This window comes from Theropithecus gelada, chromosome 14 (genome assembly GCF_003255815.1).
Source record: "Theropithecus gelada isolate Dixy chromosome 14, Tgel_1.0, whole genome shotgun sequence".
Lineage (NCBI taxonomy): Eukaryota > Metazoa > Chordata > Mammalia > Primates > Cercopithecidae > Theropithecus > Theropithecus gelada.
The window spans coordinates 40,832,151-40,851,660 of record NC_037682.1 but is presented as its reverse complement, the minus strand read 5'-3'; the positions used below and the strand labels follow the sequence as shown (position 1 = coordinate 40,851,660).

At 36.4% G+C, this 19,510-nt stretch overlaps 1 protein-coding gene across 3 annotated transcripts in view; it reads left to right on the top strand.

Annotated features, from left to right (window-relative positions):
• Positions 1 to 645: 645 nt before the first annotated feature.
• The window catches only part of LUZP2 (leucine zipper protein 2), a 604,128-nt gene continuing 585,263 nt past the window's right edge, over positions 646 to 19,510 (top strand). For 2 of the 3 annotated variants that reach the window (XM_025356954.1, XM_025356953.1), the window contains exon 1: positions 646 to 1,460. In XM_025356954.1, the coding sequence (XP_025212739.1) occupies positions 1,015 to 1,460 (446 nt within the window). In that variant the 5' untranslated portion in view covers positions 646 to 1,014. The remainder of the gene's footprint in view (positions 1,461 to 19,510) is intronic. The other variant, XM_025356955.1, reaches the window with a different exon arrangement.

Genomic DNA, 19,510 nt, shown 5'->3' with positions numbered 1-19,510 from the left:
TTTATATATATAGAGTCAGATTTTGATGATATTCAGTCTGCTCATATCTATAATAGTGATATTAACATCTATTTCACTAGGATGGCTCTTGTGAAGATTAAATAATGTATGAAGATTGCTTTATACACAGTTATATAACCAGGATAATATCCCGATGGAATTCTCATTCTCATTCTCTCTCTCTCTCTCTCTCACACACACACACACACACACACACACGCAATATCATGTTATAAACATCCTAGAATTGAATATCTCAGTAGCAGAGATAGTAGTTCTATTTCTCAGAATTGCTTTTGCAAAATGGTTTTTTGGATTAGAATTGTGCTATTTAATTTTTCTAATTAAATTTTCTAAATAGAGCCTATTAAATATTGGATGTTTATGCTAGAACGTTTAAAAATATAGAAAACAAAATGACCTACAAAACCTCTACCTTCCAGAACCATCATTCCGAGTTGATTACTGTTAACATTTTAATGATTTTTGTCCGCTAGGTCTCCTTGATGAGTTTCACCTGAGGAAAAGGACTCCTTCAGGTGTGTGAACTTGAGCCACCAGGTCCAACCCCATTGGCAGTTGCTGGTACAGACGACTGAAATCAGAGGAAGATCAGAAATCTTCAAAACCCAGAGCAGCAGTTGTCTTAACGGTCCCGAAACGTTCTTAGGTTCTTTGCAGTCAACATTCACGGGTTAAGAAGCTTGCAATGCCATGACGGGCTGAGGGTGCATTTCTGGACGCTGCTTACTCCCGCTTCCTTCCATCTGTTTCAGTCAAATCATTATGCAGTTCTAATTAGAACAATCTTCTAAACACTCTCTCCAGAGCGACATTCCTCCAAACACGGTTTAAGCAGGCGAGAGACACCTGCCTAGGACCCTAAGCGTCTGGAAGTCTCTCCCAGTGAATTGGGTCTCATCTCCTGCCGAGTAGGCAAGTTCAATTATTGGCAGATTTGGTTTCTACTCTCCGCGCCCCGCCCCGCGCCATCCTGGGGAGCAGCGGGAATAAATGATCCGCCCCTGGCCGGTGCTCACCCGACTGGCCAGAGCGCAGCGCGGTGACCGAAGCGCGCGGGGCGATCGCGAGGCGCCCCCTCCCTCTCCCCGCGCCGCCTCCAGCGCGAGTGACAGCGCGCCCTCCGGGCTCCGGAGCGGCGACGCCGAACAATCCCGGGCAGGGCTCGCCTCGCCGGTGACATCACTCCTGAAGATACTCCTCGCTCCCAGCGCCTGCCTTCCCCAGGCGTCGTCCGTGTGTCCGTCTCCGCCTTTTCGCTGCCGAAGAGCGCTCATCACTGGCTGGGGACAGAGCCGGGCACCGAGGAGCGACAGGATCCCGAGGAGGAGAGAGAGAGAAGGCAGCGAGGGAAGGAGGACCCCGGCAGGCAGCAGCATGAAATTCAGCCCAGCGCACTACCTGCTGCCTCTCCTGCCCGCGCTGGTCCTCAGCACCAGGTGAGTCCAGGAGCGTGAGTGACCTGAGCCCAGGGGCGCTGCCGGGGCGAGGTTGGTCCTACTGTGGGTCACCAGTGGGAACTAAGGCACTTCAGCTGTTTGCATCTCCCGCCTAAGCAAGAGGGACGCTGTATGGTTTGGGCTCTGACATCCTTCTGAGAGAGCAGAGCCCTTTTCTAGTTATCCCAGCCCCTGGAGAAAGTCTTAGGATTGCTCTCAGTGAGGGATCAAAAGCTTTCTCTTCAGAAGGAGAGAAAAGACATTTTACCCTCCGGTCCTATTAGTAGCCAACAGATAACACGCGGTAAAAGAACAAAATAAAGAACGGAGATAGACAAGGAGGGAATTGCCACCAGGCAGTGTCTTTACATTGAAGTTGTCTTAATAGCCATAGAGCTTCTCCCTTCCCCCAAGTGTGCCTGATTTAAGGAAGTGGAAACCAGAGAACACAGATTAATCCTGAAAGATGCTAAGACTTGTACAAAAGTTCCTGGACTTCTAAAATGGCCTGTTTCAACGTCTTGGATAAGCCTAATGATAGGCGTTTTCTTTTGACTGTCTTGTGAACAGGTCTAATTAAAGAGCACAGAAGGCGATTAAAAGTTAGAAGACACTCTCAGAGTGCTGATGCAGAGACCCTAGTCAGAAACAATTAAGTACTGTACTCCATCACTGGGCATGGATGGGACTTTAAGCCCCATTACAGAGGAGCTATTTTTAGTGGAGATTTAAAATGCAGAGATTGAGAAGAGTTTTGTGACTCCCCACTGTTGATCAAGTCCCAAAGTTGTGATGGGTTTGCTTTTTTCTTCCACAAGCACAGCACAACGGTGGACTGTTTAGTTGCCCAGGACTGAGTCTTTATTCTGCACGCCCTTAGCATCATATTGGCAGCAACCGCTTTCCCTTGGCTACTATAAAATAAAATAACGTACACAGGATGAAGATCCTTTCAAATCTACATGAATAGAAACATTATTTGATTGTGCATCTGATGGCAAATAACATGGGCATATAGGGTTGTTTCTAATTCTGAAATGGAAAAGGATGAAGAAAACTTTCTCTTACAAATCAAGTCTGTAAAATTCTTGATTCCATTCCTCATCTACGCACCTTCGTTCAGGCCTGTGTAACCAAACTTTCCTTTTAGTGTAGAGCCTAATTCATTTACCCTCAATAATTGATAAATTTAGTCTTTCCTTGCAAACAAAGCCCAGGTGACTTTTCCAGATTAAAATGAAATGTGAGCTTGATTCTTCATTTTCTCTAAGGTTTGCTTGTCACTTCAAGTCATGAAGTGCAGATGGTTTTAAAGAAAGCGTTTGTTTCCCAGTATTATGATTAGTTGCTCTAAATACAGAGCCCATTTTAATATTGTGGTTAGCTCTCAACAGTTCAATACAAATTATGCATCACAGTTATTCTTTAAATTCTTGCTATTCACTCTTATGTTTTGATTTAGTCTTCCAGAGAAAGGAAATTTTCTAACTTTGGACACTTAGGTCAATGCCGGTCAACATATGCATAAAACAGTAAATATTTAAACAATAAAAATCCAGCCCACAGTGATTTTAGACTGTGAACATCGCTAGAGTTCCAAAAGTACATTTGCTTTTTAAGGATACTATAATTATGATAAAGCTATGTAGTCTCTAGCTTCCAAAGTTTTCATGTTCATTATCTAATGCGGGGTCAAAAAGCTATTATCTTTTCCTTGCATGAAAGTGTTGATTTCAATAGGGATAAATTTCTTTAAAAATAGTTAACACAGGCCGGGCGCGGTGGCTCAAGCCTGTAATCCCAGCACTTTGGGAGGCCGAGACGGGCGGATCACGAGGTCAGGAGATCGAGACCATCCTGGCTAACCCGGTGAAACCCCGTCTCTACTAAAAAATACAAAAAACTAGCCGGGCGAGGTGGTGGGCGCCTGTAGTCCCAGCTACTCGGGAGGCTGAGGCAGGAGAATGGCGTAAACCCGGGAGGCGGAGCTTGCAGTGAGCTGAGATCCGGTCACTGCACTCCAGCCTGGGCGACAGAGCGAGACTCCGTCTCAAAAAAAAAAAAAAAAAAAAAAAAAAATAGTTAACACACTTATTACAACAAAACCTGGAATAATAATCTAGTTCACTTTAGTTTTGAAACTTCTGCAATGCTTGTGGTATGTGAAAACTATGACTGGTTATTAAATTTTACCAGAAGAGAATGCTGGGTTTGAAAAAAATGAAATGTTCATAATAAGTAGCATATCTTATTAGTGTGATTACTCTGTAGCAATTCATTTTACTGGATACCCAGAGTACCCTGTGATATTGAACAAATCTGAAAAGGAATACGATACTATCAGTGTCATTTTGCAAAGAAGAGAATATGTTTTAAAGATCTCTAACAGAAGGTCATTCTCTGTATAATTTATCAGTTCTTATAGGCACATGGTTAAAGTGTAGATTAGAATCTAAACTGGGCAGCTTTGCAAGGACAGTTGTGTTAGTAGGGATGAGCTTATTGTCCTGCTGGGAAAAGCTGAGTGGTTCAGCCATGGCCACCTGTGACAGTGGGTTTTCTCGCCAAAGACTTCTGTTAACTTCGTTTCTTAGTCAGTAGTCGTGTATGTGAAGCAAATGGTTTTTCACAGGTTTAGATCATGCTGGACGCATTAGCAGGGGGTGGCAATTGCTAGTTTTTCCGATAGCCTTTGAGTAATCTCACCTGCCTTTTATTGTCAAACTCTTTCCAAAGTGTAGGTAATACAGAGCAGAGACTCTTAATGCAAAAAAAGAGATTTGTTTCATTCTATCGTTCTCTGATTGTATTGTCTTAATACTTTGCTACCTTATTTCCAATAGGTCTGAAGTTCAGTTGTATTTTAAAGTAACCTGTTTACTGAAACAAACGCTGCAGGTGAAAAGGTAGTCTTTTGACTGTGTTGTCTAATGGTATGTAGCCCACAGCAACTATCCTGTCTTGTAAATCGACATTTTTGAATAGAAAATAATCCTGCCTTTTAAATAGACATTTTTGAATAGCTTTCTCTTTTTGTTTGTTCCTCCTCCTCACCTTTTCTGAAGCAACTTTAGATGCTGAAGCACAAAATCTCATAATTTAATCACAGCGAACATCAATGGCCCCCAATCAGACTTAATGTATTTGTCCTGAAAGAAAACGAAATGTTCACTTTACACAAAAGCCAAGTATTTTTCTCTGTTTTACTGGTAAACCCCATAGAGTTTTAAAAAGCAAAGAAAAAGAGCTGTTTAATTTCCTGGCATATGGTCTCTCCTGTTTAGAAAGTGCATATAAATTACAAAAAAAATCAAGTTAATGATATGAATAATGTAACTAATACAGAAACTCATTTAAACTGTACACAAATAAATGTGGTCAAAGAAAGCAAACATGTTGGTTTAATAGCTTTGGAGAAGAATGACTGTACTTTTAAGATAGCCTTGTTGTATAGCATTAAATTGCTATTCCAAGATAGCCAGTAATTCACTTCAGAAAGAAGTAGTATAGGTATTGAAAGTAATGGTAGGGTGAAAAATTCTTTAGAAGTTCTTGGTGAAAAGGAACCCATGGAGTGCTGGAGAAGGCTTGTGCTTTATTCTGCTGAACCTCTGTTCCTTTATGCTGTGGTTATACTCTCGATGCCTTTGGATTGTTAACTTTTAAATGACTTAATAGGGAGAGAGACATGGCAGGAGAGGAGTGAAGGTCTACTGACTTCTGGTGGTTTTCCGTGAAGCAAGAACTTTGAGCAGATGATCGGTTATAGTCCTCCCAATAGGAGTCACCTTAGAGGTCTCTCCTGGGCCCTCTGATCAGCAGTCACACTACATGTTTATTTTGGAATCTTTTTAGATGATACTATATATTGAAGATGCCCCAGACTATTTGTTCCATGAATTAAACTAACCTCAAGATCAACTTGATTTGTAGAATAAAGGACAAGAATCACAATAAACACAATGAGAACACACAACAAATATTTCTACCCAAATAAATTTGATGCAAGAAGCAGTCTTACCTTAACCCTCCTGAAGTAGTTTGAGACAATATGAGTTTGTTTCCTAAGTCCTGTGCACAGTGTCTGCCACACATGACATTTTATAGGATGCTACCTACATTTCTTTATTTGTGATAAAAATTGTACCTTCCATGTAAATGAGATAGAGGAATGGCTTTCTTAAGAAGATATTAACACACAAATATTCTGACTTCCCAAATTGCAGTTTTGGACCTTAGTTGCCTATTTCCAATAGCAGTTTTAAAAAATGACTTATCTGGTTGTTATCTTTGTGGATTGAATTTTCTCCATGATTAATGATAGGGACACCTCAAATATTTGATTTGTCTGTACAGTTGTACTTAACCAAACTCCATGTAATTGAAAGGAAGAACTTGACCTTCTAACCAGGAAGTAAAGATCACTGAAACCACTGAGGAATGCGTGATTCTAATGAAATAATGTTTTCTCATGTGTGTTATAAGAAACTATGTGTGCAGCTGTTTCTCAGTGACTTCTAGAAGATTTGCTAAAATCCCTTTTACAAATGGTGCTAAATCATTTAAGTAACCTGATTAAATAGGTACTGTTTAAAATTATGGTTCCTTTTCTGAGAAATCCAAAAAGACTCTCTGAACTTGTCTTCATCCCTGTAAACATGTCTTTGATGTTTCATTATCATGCATTAAGAATGTGTCTGCTATCAGTCAGTTATCACATGAACCATCAGGGCAACAAAACAATAGATTAGTTGTATATATCCATAATCTAGTCATATACACAAATCATTGTATGTAAAACAAAATTGGGTAAATAACAAAATTTTACACAAATTTCTAAGTGTGAATGAAGGAAAGAGTAATTAATGCCAATTAAGGGGTGTCCAAGGCAACTTCTACTTTCCAAGGATATTGAGAAGAAAAATATTTTGTAATCAACCTCAATATCCTGCCACACTTACTATATGTTATTAGGTAAGCTTCTTATCCTCTCTATCCAGTTTTCTCATGTAGAGCACAGACCTTCTCATAACATCTACTTGAGAAGGTAACAGCCTTCAATTGTAAGGACTGAATGAGTTCATCCATGGAAAGAGTTTAGCATATTCCCCGGAACACAGTAAATACTCAAGAGAGGTTAGCCTGTACAGTTATTATGGTGCTATTAATATTCATGAACTCTTTGTTTTTGATTTGGCCATAGCAGAAAAAAGAAAAAATATATAGTTACAAATCAATTAGGTGACATGAAATTAACAAGAAGCATAGTCATCATCCAAAAAAAAAAAAAAGAATGATTGGTAGAGAAGAGAGGAAGTCAGAGGTGTAATGGGGGTTATTTGATTATTAGGCTAGTTCTTCTCCACAGTGTTTGTTTGTTTGTTTGTTTGTTTTTGAGATGGAGTCTTGCTCTGTCACCAGGCTGGAGTGCAGTGGCATGATCTCGGCTCACTGCAATCTCCACCTCCTGGGCTCAAGCAGTTCTCTGCCTCAACCTCCTGAGTAGCTGGGATTGCAGGCACCTACCACCATGCCCAACTGATTTTTTTGTATTTTCAGTAAAGATGGGGTTTCACCGTCTTGGCCAGACTGGTCTGGAACCCATGATCCACCCTCCTTGGCCTCCCAAAGTGCTAGGATTACAGGCATAAGCCACCATGCCTGGTCCCTCCAAAGTGTTTTTGATGGTGCTGTGCACTTTGGTGAACACCATGAAGATCTGGAATATTTAACTTAATGACTTAGAATGAGATTTAGCATAAAAGTGAATGTTTGTCTATTTGTATACCTAATTAAAATGTAATTGCTATAAATTTTGATATGAAATCCAACCTATGAGTACAAGTGTCAATGAATAAAAGTGGAAATTTTCAAACTATATAGGTAGGGTAGATTTGAAAGTTTTTATGACTTTATTTTCTACTTCTTCATTGATTTCATCATTTACCAGCAACATTTAAAAAGTACAAATGTTTAGAAAAAAATAAAGGAATAAAAGATAGTATTGACATTTTTTTCTACTATAGAGAACAAATTAAGAACCACTGATATAGAGGAAGCCCAGCTATTATAGTTTTTGAAATGACCATATTAAAGGGACCTTATACTAAGTCAGTTTTTAAATAGCTTTAGTGGTTGTTGAGCATCAACTTGTTGGTACATACATTATCATAAACTTTTCACAGTTATGTAATAAAATTCTGGCTATTACATGAAAAATATATTTCTCTTTGTTTTGCTATAGATTACTGTGTGAATGTGAATATGTTGACAATGACATCTATCAACTGAGTGGATCATAGAAAAGAGTGTACTTTACCGCTAAGAGTAGATGAAAGGTACAGATCATGTCAAGCTTGCATCAGAGAAAGTGCAAATATTTACTAAGACTTCTAAGAACTTTGCTTCATGAGTATGAAGACACAAGGTGAAGGTCACCCAAGTAAACAGTGTGCTCTTAGGATTCTTTCATAAACCCTAGGAGACATAATTATGCCGTAGGTAGTGATTGCATTGCAATTATGTCTGAATTGTTTGGTGTTGCTTTCTAGTGTTTTAATCTCTTTAAGTGTGCTTTAAAAAGCCTACTATTGGGAAACATACTGTGAACACAAGATTGTGTTCTAGTCCAAAGCCTTACAATTTAGAGGTGAGAAAACTGAAACCCAGGGTCACTGAGACTTGCCCAAGGTCGTAAAGGGAAACAAACTAGAACCCAGAACTTTCCACTATATTCATTCTGTTCTGTTATGTGAATGTTCTCTATGATATAGCTCTTCTGTAATTAAGCAACATGTGTCTAGTTGGTACCTACAAAGCATCCAGAACGATTCTAGTTATTATGGAGTATAAAGTAACTTAAAAATAAATTACCTCACCACATACAATCATCATAGAACAACAGGCCATAGACAAAGGGAATTACAGTAATAAGTTGAACATCTTGTATTCAGTAGATTTTTGAAGAATAAGCTGGCCTAAATAAGATTCTAGGTCATTTTCAAAACTCAAAGCAGAGTCATTAATGAGTTCTCATCATTGCACATAATTTACCTCCCCAAAGATACATCTATCATGGTTCCTGGTGACCTTTCAGTTGTATTGTAAGGTGATATTTTTGGTGCCTTTGAGATCTTTCCATTGAAAGTATTTCCTATAACTATAGTTCTCAGACATTTGCTCATATAAATCTCACTTGTTAAATCTATGCTGAAACTGTGCTATTTCTCAATGGGCAGCGTGCTAACTATCTTGGAAAGATGTGTTCCTTAATATGTTCATACCCAGCTTTAATATAAGATGACATTACATTTTCTTTGGTTTACATTTCTCTACAATTTCGTCATCGCTTATGTGAGGATGATATAGTTATAGCTATATAATATTTTTAGGTTCAGATGGTTGTAGATTATTCTACCTGCATATGTTATAAGCTCTTCACCTTTGCATATGTTCTTTAACCATTCTGAAACTTAATTTTCTTCTCTATAAAAAGTAAAATAATAACATCTAATATTTAGGGCCATTAAGATTAAATCAGTTGTATTTAAGTTGTGTCTCAGGGTACATAACTGTGCCTTGTAGTCCCTCAGAAAGTTCTAAGACATGTTTGTTGTTACTATACATAGATATGACAATTTATTTATTTTATATAGAATACCTCAAGCAATCAACATGTAATTTAATAATTGTATTAAAATTCAAAATAAATGAAGTTCTTTAATTTCATAGTTCTAGACTAATATAGCCAAAATTATAAAAGTATAATTTTGTTCTAATAAGATTCTCCTGGGGCCAGGGCAAGTAGGGAACTAACCCAATGAATGACTTTCATGAAGATGTGAAACATTACCCATTTCTGTGACAGAATGCACTTTAGAGAGTACCTAAAGAGAAAATGCTTTACTCTGATTTCTAATCCTTGCTGATGATTAAATAAGTGAAGGTCATAAGCATTTGGCATCTCATCTTCAGTTTCCTCTTTTCATTTTTCCCTTTCTTGTTCAGAAAATAAATGAGACTAAAAGTGTGCAGTGACTCACTGTCTTCCAAACTAGTTCTCAGAGACGAGTTAAGGTATCGGTAAGGGCTAAATTAGGTCCTGGGACATTCATCTCACGTCCCCTGTGAAGGACGTGACTTCTTCTGACTTCCTCCTGCCTGTCCTCCAGAGGGTTATGATGTTTCTGGCCACCAGATTCTGATTCATAACATATTGCTACCATCTAGAATCACTTACTCAGTGAGTGCTGATAAATGGAGTCAGGGAGTGTAGGGGAGGAATGGAGATGACAAGAGGTGTTTGTCATGTTGCATGAGGTTAAATCCAAAAGAATGTGAGCTTAAATGGAGACTCTGAATCAGACTTACTTGTTATATGCATTTAGAAATGTCAGTGAACATCTTTTAGCCATATTTAACAGTGCCTCCCTTATAGAAACGTCAAGAGGATTGAATAAGCTAATGTATAAAGAGTAGCATCCAGCACAGAGAAATACAGCTCACTATATTGACAGTCTTACATTATCTAATTAAAGTTTTACCCTATCACATTGTACATGCATATCAGCAAGAGAGATCATTGAGAAAAGCTCATGTGGCATAGGCAAGTTAGAATTGTTGATGAAGAGATTGTGGAGCTCGCTCCTAACCTCCTTTATGACAAACTGAAAAACCAAATAAAATGGTGTTTTTCCTTCAAGAACATGCAGCTAATTTGGGGCTAATGTGGAAGCCAATTCTCTATTATCTTAACCAATTCCAGTTGGGAACACTAATTTAAACACCTGTAACACTTCTAAGAGAAAAAAAAAAGGAAAGTCAGTATTACCTGACCTGGTTTCTATCTGGTGCCTGAAGCTCCAAATTATGTTGCTAATATGGTTAAATATTAAATATAGGTATAAAATAATTATTACAATTATATTTCCATATTCATTATTTTAAAGAGGGTTCATTGTTCAAGTTTACCTACAGGTGGCAGGACTAAATGTATAAATCATAAAACAAGGGCAGCATAACATTAACAAGACAATTGACAAGTTGAAGCTCATGGACTTCTAAAAATAAGTAATCCTACAATGGGGTAAGTCTGGTCATGACCTGCAGAGAATGGTCCAGAAGAGAGAATAGGATGGTAGAAGGGAAGGAGACACTTAGCACACTTGAGCTACTGGAATGTAGTATGCTTGGAAAGAGACTATAAGAGTGGAAGGAAAAGCCCCACTCACTAGCCTTCCTGCTTGTACTTTATATATAATTTTCTCTTTTTTTAACACTTGCAGTCATTTATTGCTGGCCTTTGCAGTAAACTAAGCATTGGGCAGGAAAAGGTGGGAAAGTCTCTGAATTATAAAAGAAACAAGAAAACGTATGAAAAATTGGAGTAACATCTTAGGAAGACACAGATATGGGCTGCAACTTTATATTGTAGTTTTTGCCTTCAGATGCCACAGAGAAAAATGTGAGCTACTTCTGCATGTAAGTTCACATAAAAAGTGAGGGGAATTTTTTTTTTTCTTTTTCTGACATGACAGTTTAGAAAGATATTGAAATATATCAAATCCCTTTTGTGTGTTCTCCATATATCATTATTTCAGTTGGCCATTTTATAGAATTATAACCTACAGGTTAGACCAAGATTTCTGAGGACTAATCATGTCCCTAGAAGTGCTAGTTACTTTGTCTTTGTCACTGAATCCTTACCTATGACAATATATCATATTCATATATGACTCATCACTAGGGACATCTAAGTTTTGCACTAATTAAATGACTATCCCATATTCCCCCAGCTAGAAATTGGTCAGATGCTAGGTTATTATTCTGAGAATGGCTTTATGAATGAAACTATAGGGCTGCCTATATGGAATCTAATCTCTGTATAAAGGTACAGTGAAGAAAAGTAATAATCAGTACTACAAATAAGAAAGCAGAAGCTAAACCGTACTGGCAAATGGCTGCATGTTTTCAATAGGTGAGACAGAGTACATTAAACATTTTCTTAAAATAAATCAGCTAAAATATTCATTAGTTTGAAGACCAGCCAAGTAAAGCCTTTATTATAAATACAAAAGTTTGCCAGGTGATACATGTTCTCAATTTAGAGTTTCTCCAAGTATGCTCCTCATTCTAATTGAATGAGAATTACCTGTGAGGATCCTTAAAAAGACAGGTTTCAGTTCCTACCCTAGACATTGAATTTTCACTTTAATATGGAACTTGGGGTGCTTCCTATGTATATGAGAGCTTAGAAACCACAGCTCTAGTATTTCAGAACTATAAAGTCTAGTATACTTTCATCTCTTTGCCATTTACTCAACATGCAAACTGTAGCTGAAGTCAGGAGAATGGGAAGATGCTGATATTTTGGCAAAAGTCACACTTTTACACGTGTGTATAACTACGTTTAGTAAATAAGGATGTCATTGTCCACCAGGCTGCTTTTATCAGTCAATTTAAATGAAAATAATTATCTGCCTCACATACCTTTCTTTAAAGGGCTGAGAAAATGCTGAAATAAATTGTGTAAAATATTTACATGGATTTATCAGGGGGCATACTGATAAACAGGGGTATTTAGAAAATATATAACAAAAGGTGAAATATCTGAGATAAACTACAAATAATTCAAACAACTTTATCTCCCTCCCTAGCTTTCATCACTGCAAGTTGTATAATAAACAGGCAAAAAAACGAGAGCTACACATGAAGCCAAATAAATGTTTGTTCTAGTCTACTTAGGACAGGAAATCTGAACTTTCAAAATGAGGAGAAGTAATATTTACCTGGTAAAAATTAAAGTTTTGATCATCTTCTCTCTGCTCCCCATAAATGGTGGCTGTTTTTGCATGATGTCAAACATTTTTTTTTTTCAGAGAAATGTGTGCATTAAATAGAATATGCAACTATGCCAGTCATATTTCCCTAGTGCCTCACCTCTGTATCATTAGTTAATTCTCCTAGAGTGAAAAAAGGCTCAAAAGGTAATATAAATAATAATATAATATTTATAATAATATAAATGAATAATACTTAGCAATTATATAATACCATCAACCAGGTTAATCTTTACAATAAACCTTGAGGTGATGATGGATGTTGCCCTAATTTTATAGCTGTAGAAACTAAGGCATATGAGATTAGATTACTTGGCCAACGTTTTAAATGGTAAGGAATGGAGTCTAAATTCAAAGGCCAAGTGGCACTAGAACATTCATTCTTAATCACTGTACTACAGTGCCTCCTAGGATGTAAAGTGAAGTTCTGGAATGGCCTTAAATTTTGGTGTTGGCTTCATTTGTGGGTTCTAGTTGTATGCTCTTCCACAAATAAATAAGTAGCCAACATTTTATATACAGTTAAAGAAGGAAGGCAAAATGTTACTTTTTCTCAGGTAAGCTCACAACTAAAGGTGACAGAAGATCCTTTCTTTAAAGTTCTAACTCAAATGTTTATTTTGTTTTTGTTGTAAAAGAAAAATAATCATATATTAACATGTTAATATCTTTATGTGTGGAGGTCGTTTTCTGAAAAAATACCAGTGAACTACAGTTTTCTACTGCCTGCCTCCAGATGTCTTCCAAGTGTTAATTGTGGGGCTTAGGAAGAAGTGTGTAGAATCAGGCTGACCTGTGGTCTAATTATAGCTTGGTATCTTCTACTTGTGTCATTGCAGGTAGCTGCCTCAATTCCTCAGACTCATAATTTAATTTTTAAAAATAATTTATAACAGTAGCTAAAAGTTACTGCTTGTTTTCCATGTGTAAGAATTGTACTACAAATTTGTCTAAGTTTACTTTATTTAATGATTTTCAGTGCCTTATGAAGTGCTTGCTTTATAGAATGAAACATTAAGGATTACAGAAGTTAACATATCTAAGGTCATAAAATTAAAAAGGGGTAGAGATGAGACTTGAGCCCATGATTTAATAGACATCAGACTCAGAATTCTAATTCCAGGTCAGAATCCTGAGACAATAAATGTTAGCAATAAAATTTTTGATGGCCAGACATTTGGGAAGTAACTCAGAAACTAAGGAGCTATTGGGACTACGTGTAGACTGATGGGACAAAAAATTTGTGTCATACACGCGTGATGTGTGTGATGAGTTCAGGGTACCGTGCACGGTAGGTTCTTGCCCCCTGTTTGCATGCTGACTCTCAAGACATTCCATGTAGGAAACAGTATCACCTTTGGTTTTAGAGATGTGAAAAGCAACAAACTCAACATTCACATTTGGTCTGTCCTGAGAGCCTTACTATATAATAATAACACCCAGATTTTTCTTAGGAAGTTGTTTGGCTGGAACTGTTCTTCCACTGGTAATCAGAAGATGGCACTGTGAAGTATAGTATAGTCATAACTGTTCTAGAATTAACTTATTCATAGACTGATACATTCACCTTGAAATTTGTACCTAAAAAGAGTATATAATATGTACTACATGATATATATAGTATATAATATATGGTATATATTGTATATGTGGTATAGTATATATTATGTAGTATATGTAGTATATATAATATATAGTATATATGTATTATGTAGCATATGTTATATGCATATATTAATAAATACATTTATTACTCATAGACATCTTACATTTTTCTGAATACTTATCCTTAAAAATAAGGTTACATATAACATTTTATATGTTATATATACATAATATATACATATATTATGTAGTATATATAATATGCATATTTTAATAAATATTTTAAACATATTGTTCATAGATATCTTGTACTTTACTGAATACTTATCCTTGAAAGTAGGCTTATTTGATGACACACTATCATTAGCTTCTTCCAGTAATCACTACAGTGTTTCCTCTATGTCTACCTTTTTCTCGAAGGAGCATAGACTTGCAAGTTTAATAATGTATACATTTCCCTTATATATTCTTTTACTCAAGTGACATAACATTACGTTAATTCTCAAAGATGGCCTTGACAGGTAGTGGGCAATGTGTGAGGGAGACATAATATCTGGCATTTTTATAGTATTTTAATTTTAATTGTTATACATGCTCATAACTCCTCACAACATCTTATGTAGCAATTCATAATAACCTCATTTTATAGATGAAGAGAATTTTAGTAATGGCAGCCAGGTAGCTTAATCCCAGGGCTCTGAATTCCACATTCACAAGACCAAAGTTGCTTTGGAACCTTAAAAGTTGGGGTGCAAAGGAGGCAGAGTTACCGGATGGCTAACTCTTATGCCTTAAAGAAATAAAAGGAAAGAGCAGAGTGTACTGAGGATTTAAATTGTGATGCTACCCATTTATATATTTGGAAGATAAAGCCACAGTTACCAGCCTGGCAGGACTAAAGAAGATAGTGCCTATGCAATGTTTGGCATGTTTTGCCATATTGGCTTTGGTTCTATATTGGCTTGGGTGCATTTCAGAAGTTCCTGTAAGAAACTACCCGTAACCCTTGCCACCTTAATCAGTTGAGATTCAGGTTTTTTGGTATGCATGACAAAATCCCAAATTACAATGCCTTAAACAAGATATAAATTTATTTCTCTCACACACGAGGTATATAACAGGCAGGAAATCCAGGACTGGCTGGTTCTTCATGGTCAGCAAGTGAGCAAACAGAGCTGCATTCTAACTTTCATGGGCTTCAGGTACTTTAAACTTCATCAACCTTTACTCTGTTAAATATATATACATATACCACATCTATATTATATAACATTGTTTTGTGACTGTGTTGATATAAAGATTAAAATATTAATATTACATATCTACTTCAAGCTAAAAATTCATTTTTTAGTTCTAATTTTAAAAAAATAAATATTTGTGGGCCAAAAAATGTATTGTGGACCATTGGCCATTGACTTTGTGCTGCTGTGCCAAGTGGATAAATCAGCCATGTCAGCAAGGACCACAGCACCTTCCAGCTTGTTGCTCTGTTGAGGTCTTTGCCCTCATGATCCAAGGTGGCCACGAGATCTTAAATCATCCTTCTAAATAGCAGCATGGAGGAAGGGCACACTGCTTTCCTTTTATGAACACTCCCCATTTGCTAGTCTTAGGAGAGTAGCTATTCCCATATAAAAGGGAGTCTGGGACTTGTAGTCTTCTTACCTCTGCCGTATATTCAGTTAAGAATATATTGGAAGCTCTGTCATACTGTCTGTGCCTTCCCTTCTGATTGTTTATGTAATTCTCTGCTATGTAAATCGATTCAATTGCTCCAAAAGAAGTTGTCTTTTTTGTGTATAGTAAGTCCTTATTGAATGTCCTTTATAGATTTTTGGAAACTATAACTTATGTGAAATGATGTGTAGCAAGTTTCCTCCAAAGTCCTTTCTGATGTTGGTGAGAAAAAATATCATTTTGTTCTACATGACAACTTACTGTACAGTGATGTGAAAGCTGATACCTGTCACTAGAATTTTTTAAAATAATTAAAAAATAAACAGAAAACAATACAATGGCAAGTTTTTTGGATTAGAATCATTATTTTAGCTTACAAGGATGGTAAAAGTTTGTATCAGTTGGATATTTGATAGGAGATAGGGACAGATAGGGACAGAGCTAGGGAATAGCACTTAAAAGGAGTATTTATAAGTAATAATCTTTATGTGACTAGATATTTACCAATGATAAAATAGTATCAGTAAATGGTTAAATGTTGAACTTAGGGCATGCTTTCTGGAGGTGACTAAAGGCAAAGTTCATATGTATTTTATGATTTATATTGTGGTTTAGACATATGAAGTACTTAACTATGTGCTTAAATATTTACCAAATGATTAAATCATACATTTTGCTTTGTTGTTCTTTCTTGACATTTTTCTGATGAGTGAAAAGAAAATACTTAAATAATACGATATAGATGATTTTTAAGAATTTAAGCAAATTATGCAAAGTCTTAGCGAAGTGTGTCTGTTATTTAGGCTAACCTCAGAATCGCACTGTGATAATATTCACTAACATCCACATATATTTAGGTTTGGATCTTATATTATCAGAGACTAGCATTTTCCAAAATACTCTTCCTTGGAAGGAAACGTCTGTCAGGGGGATAGTGAATAAAGAAAGTTGAAGGAATTTCTCCGTATACTTTTGTCCAACTGGGAGAGGGATGCCATGATTATGATAACAGAGTGATTAATAGATGATGTATATTAGGCTGACCAGGGGAAGAAGTGAAACCGCGGTGGTGCTGGAGGCAAAGGAAGAAGTGAAGGGGCTGAAGAATGTGGTGGTGGTCACAGGCTGAAAAAACAAAAACAAATAGCCGTGGTGGTAGAATATTGGTAGTAAACCTTAAGAACGATCTTAGAATTCTAACATTTCAGATCTCAGTAAGTCTTTAATATCTACTCCAAACCTTCATTTTTTTTTTTTTTTTTATAAATTGAGGCTCATAGATGTCAGATAACTCATCAAAGTGATACAAATATTTAATAGGACAACCAAGACAAGGGATAAAAAGCAAATATAATAATACATTACATGTTTTATTGCTGAAGCAGCATCAGTCTTTCATAAAAACTGAGAGAACTTCATCACAATCATGAAGTTACCTAACTATGTAAAACTTTTTGGAAAAATTACAAATGAAAAATTATGATGGTTTTCATTTCAAATATCTAAATCATTCTTAATGTAAATTTAAATGTTAAAGGAGTGGTTTTTTAAATATTTCTGAACCTAATTCCTCTTCTTTATTTTTTTATTTTTTTAATTATACTTTATGTTCTAGGGTACATGTGCACAACGTGCAGGTTTGTTACATATGTATACATGTGCCATTTTGGTGTGCTGCAGCCATGATTTTACATTGTTATTTGATCCCTAACACTTAATACAAAGTTCAACATTACTTTTTGTATACGAAATATAGTTTGGCTTGTTGAAATAGGTCTTTTAATCTCTGAATTTAATATTTTTTTTCTTTCTTTCTTCTTTTTTTTTGGAGGCGGAGTCTTGCTGTGTCGCCCAGGCTGGAGTGCAGTGGCACAATCTCAGCTCACTGCAACCTTCTCCTCCTGTGTTCAAGCAATTCTCCTTGATATTTTAATGTTTTCATAATATCTGAAAATCAGCCTCCCTCGTAGCTGGGACTACAGGCGCACACCACCACGCCCAGCTAATTTTGTTGTTGTTGTTGTATTTTTTGTAGAGACCAGGTTTCACCATGTTGGCTAGACTGGTCTCGAACTCCTGACCCCAGGTGATCCACTTGCCTTGGCCTCCCAAAATGCTAGGATTACAGGCATGAACCACCACACCTGGCAAATTATTTTTTTCTATATGAAAGTAAAAACATAGTTTTACTTTCAGTCTCTGTTTTTTAATTACTATTATTTTAAGAAAATAAATGGTATTGATGTTTTCAAATTATGTTTCTTTCAAATCATGGAAACAAGCTAATATCACAAATTTCTCCTAAAAATAAAATAATTAAAATTATATTTGCTAACATGCAAAATGGCTAAAATTTAAGTCCCCTTTGCCTGTTTTTGGATTCACAAAAGACTCGATCATATCTCCACTAAAAAATCTATATTTGAAAGAAAAGCTACAGAGTCATATGATTGTTAGCCTTCATCCTTTAGCAGTCATTGGTAAGGATTTATTTCATTTTTATAATCAGTGAAGCAAGAGAATGATATAGATGAGATTTGTTGTGGGAAAATGACTATGTCTTAAACTATTTTCAGATATTATAAAAATATTAAAATATCAATAGCCACTTTAAAATTGTGTTACTATTTTGACTGTCTCTCTAAATAATTAGGAGGGTAAGTATTATTCTTTTTGAATATTCTTGGGATCTATATGATACATGATTCATATGGTTTTTCCTGTGTCTACTTTCTGACTGTCATTACTTATAGCTATAGTAAGTTTAAAGGTCATGCTTTGGGCGCTATACTCTGATTCTAAAGGCTGGGGTGTACCATGGAAGATCAGTCAATGAATTCCATTAACAGCAAGCAATCACTAAATGCTGGTAGAAATGAATAAATTACTCTTTTGGGAGATCACCACCTTTTGTCTCCCTTTGACCTTTCAGAGGCTGAATGTAGACAGTCTTTATCTCAAAGAAGTGATGAAAGGTGATAGGCTGGGAAAATAGGAGTTGCCAAACAGAATGCTAAGTGGAGGACCACATAAGCATGGAAATGATTTAATGTTTTGAAGTGTCCAAGTGTAGTACCTTCTGCTAGCATAGTTAGGATTCCCTGGCTATGTTCTGTAAGAAGAAGCTGATCTGGCTGGGGACACAAGCAGACCTTTGGAAAATAAAATGTTTTAAAGATGAGTAGCGCCCCCTAAACAGTGCCCATAAACAGACACATGTGACATATGCCTGGCATTCGGCAAGGGGCTGTGGAAGAGTAGTCTTACTTGGTACATCCTCCACTGAATGCGGAGAGTAACTAGTTTGTTGTGTGTGTGTGTGTGTGTGTGTGTGTGTGTGTGTTTCCTTTCTCGCAATAAAAAATTTCAAGACAAAATGGCACAGAGAAAAAGAGAGAGAGAGAGAGAGAAATAGATGGTGATGATCAGTCTTTGGTTCCTCATCCATGATGAAACTGAGAGCATTCTAGCATAAGAATGGTTTCAGAATAAGTAATTTGCTTTACAACTCAGTGACCCTGAAAAAATAAGCTGGATTCACGTCTCAGAGCAGCTGAGAAGGAGAGTATCCCTGAGGGATTATAGCAAGGAATGAGGAAGGTATATTGTAGTATTAAGGGAAAACACATAATAAGATCGTGCCTCTCCTTCTGTCAAGCCTACTTGTCAATGGAATGATTATAAATTTCACTTTATGGGGAATTGCAGGGTACCATCTTCATATACAACCAACCAAATGTATGTTCTTTGTTTATGTAAATAAACTTTATTAACATAAATTTCTTAATTTATTAGTTTTTTTTTTCTTTTTGATATTTCCAAGTATGACGAAAGAAGGTTATGACAACACAGCAATAAGATTATATGAATCTATTTATCAGGGCAATTGTTAAAAGAATTCTCCCCATTGGTGTTGAGGAAAGAAATCTA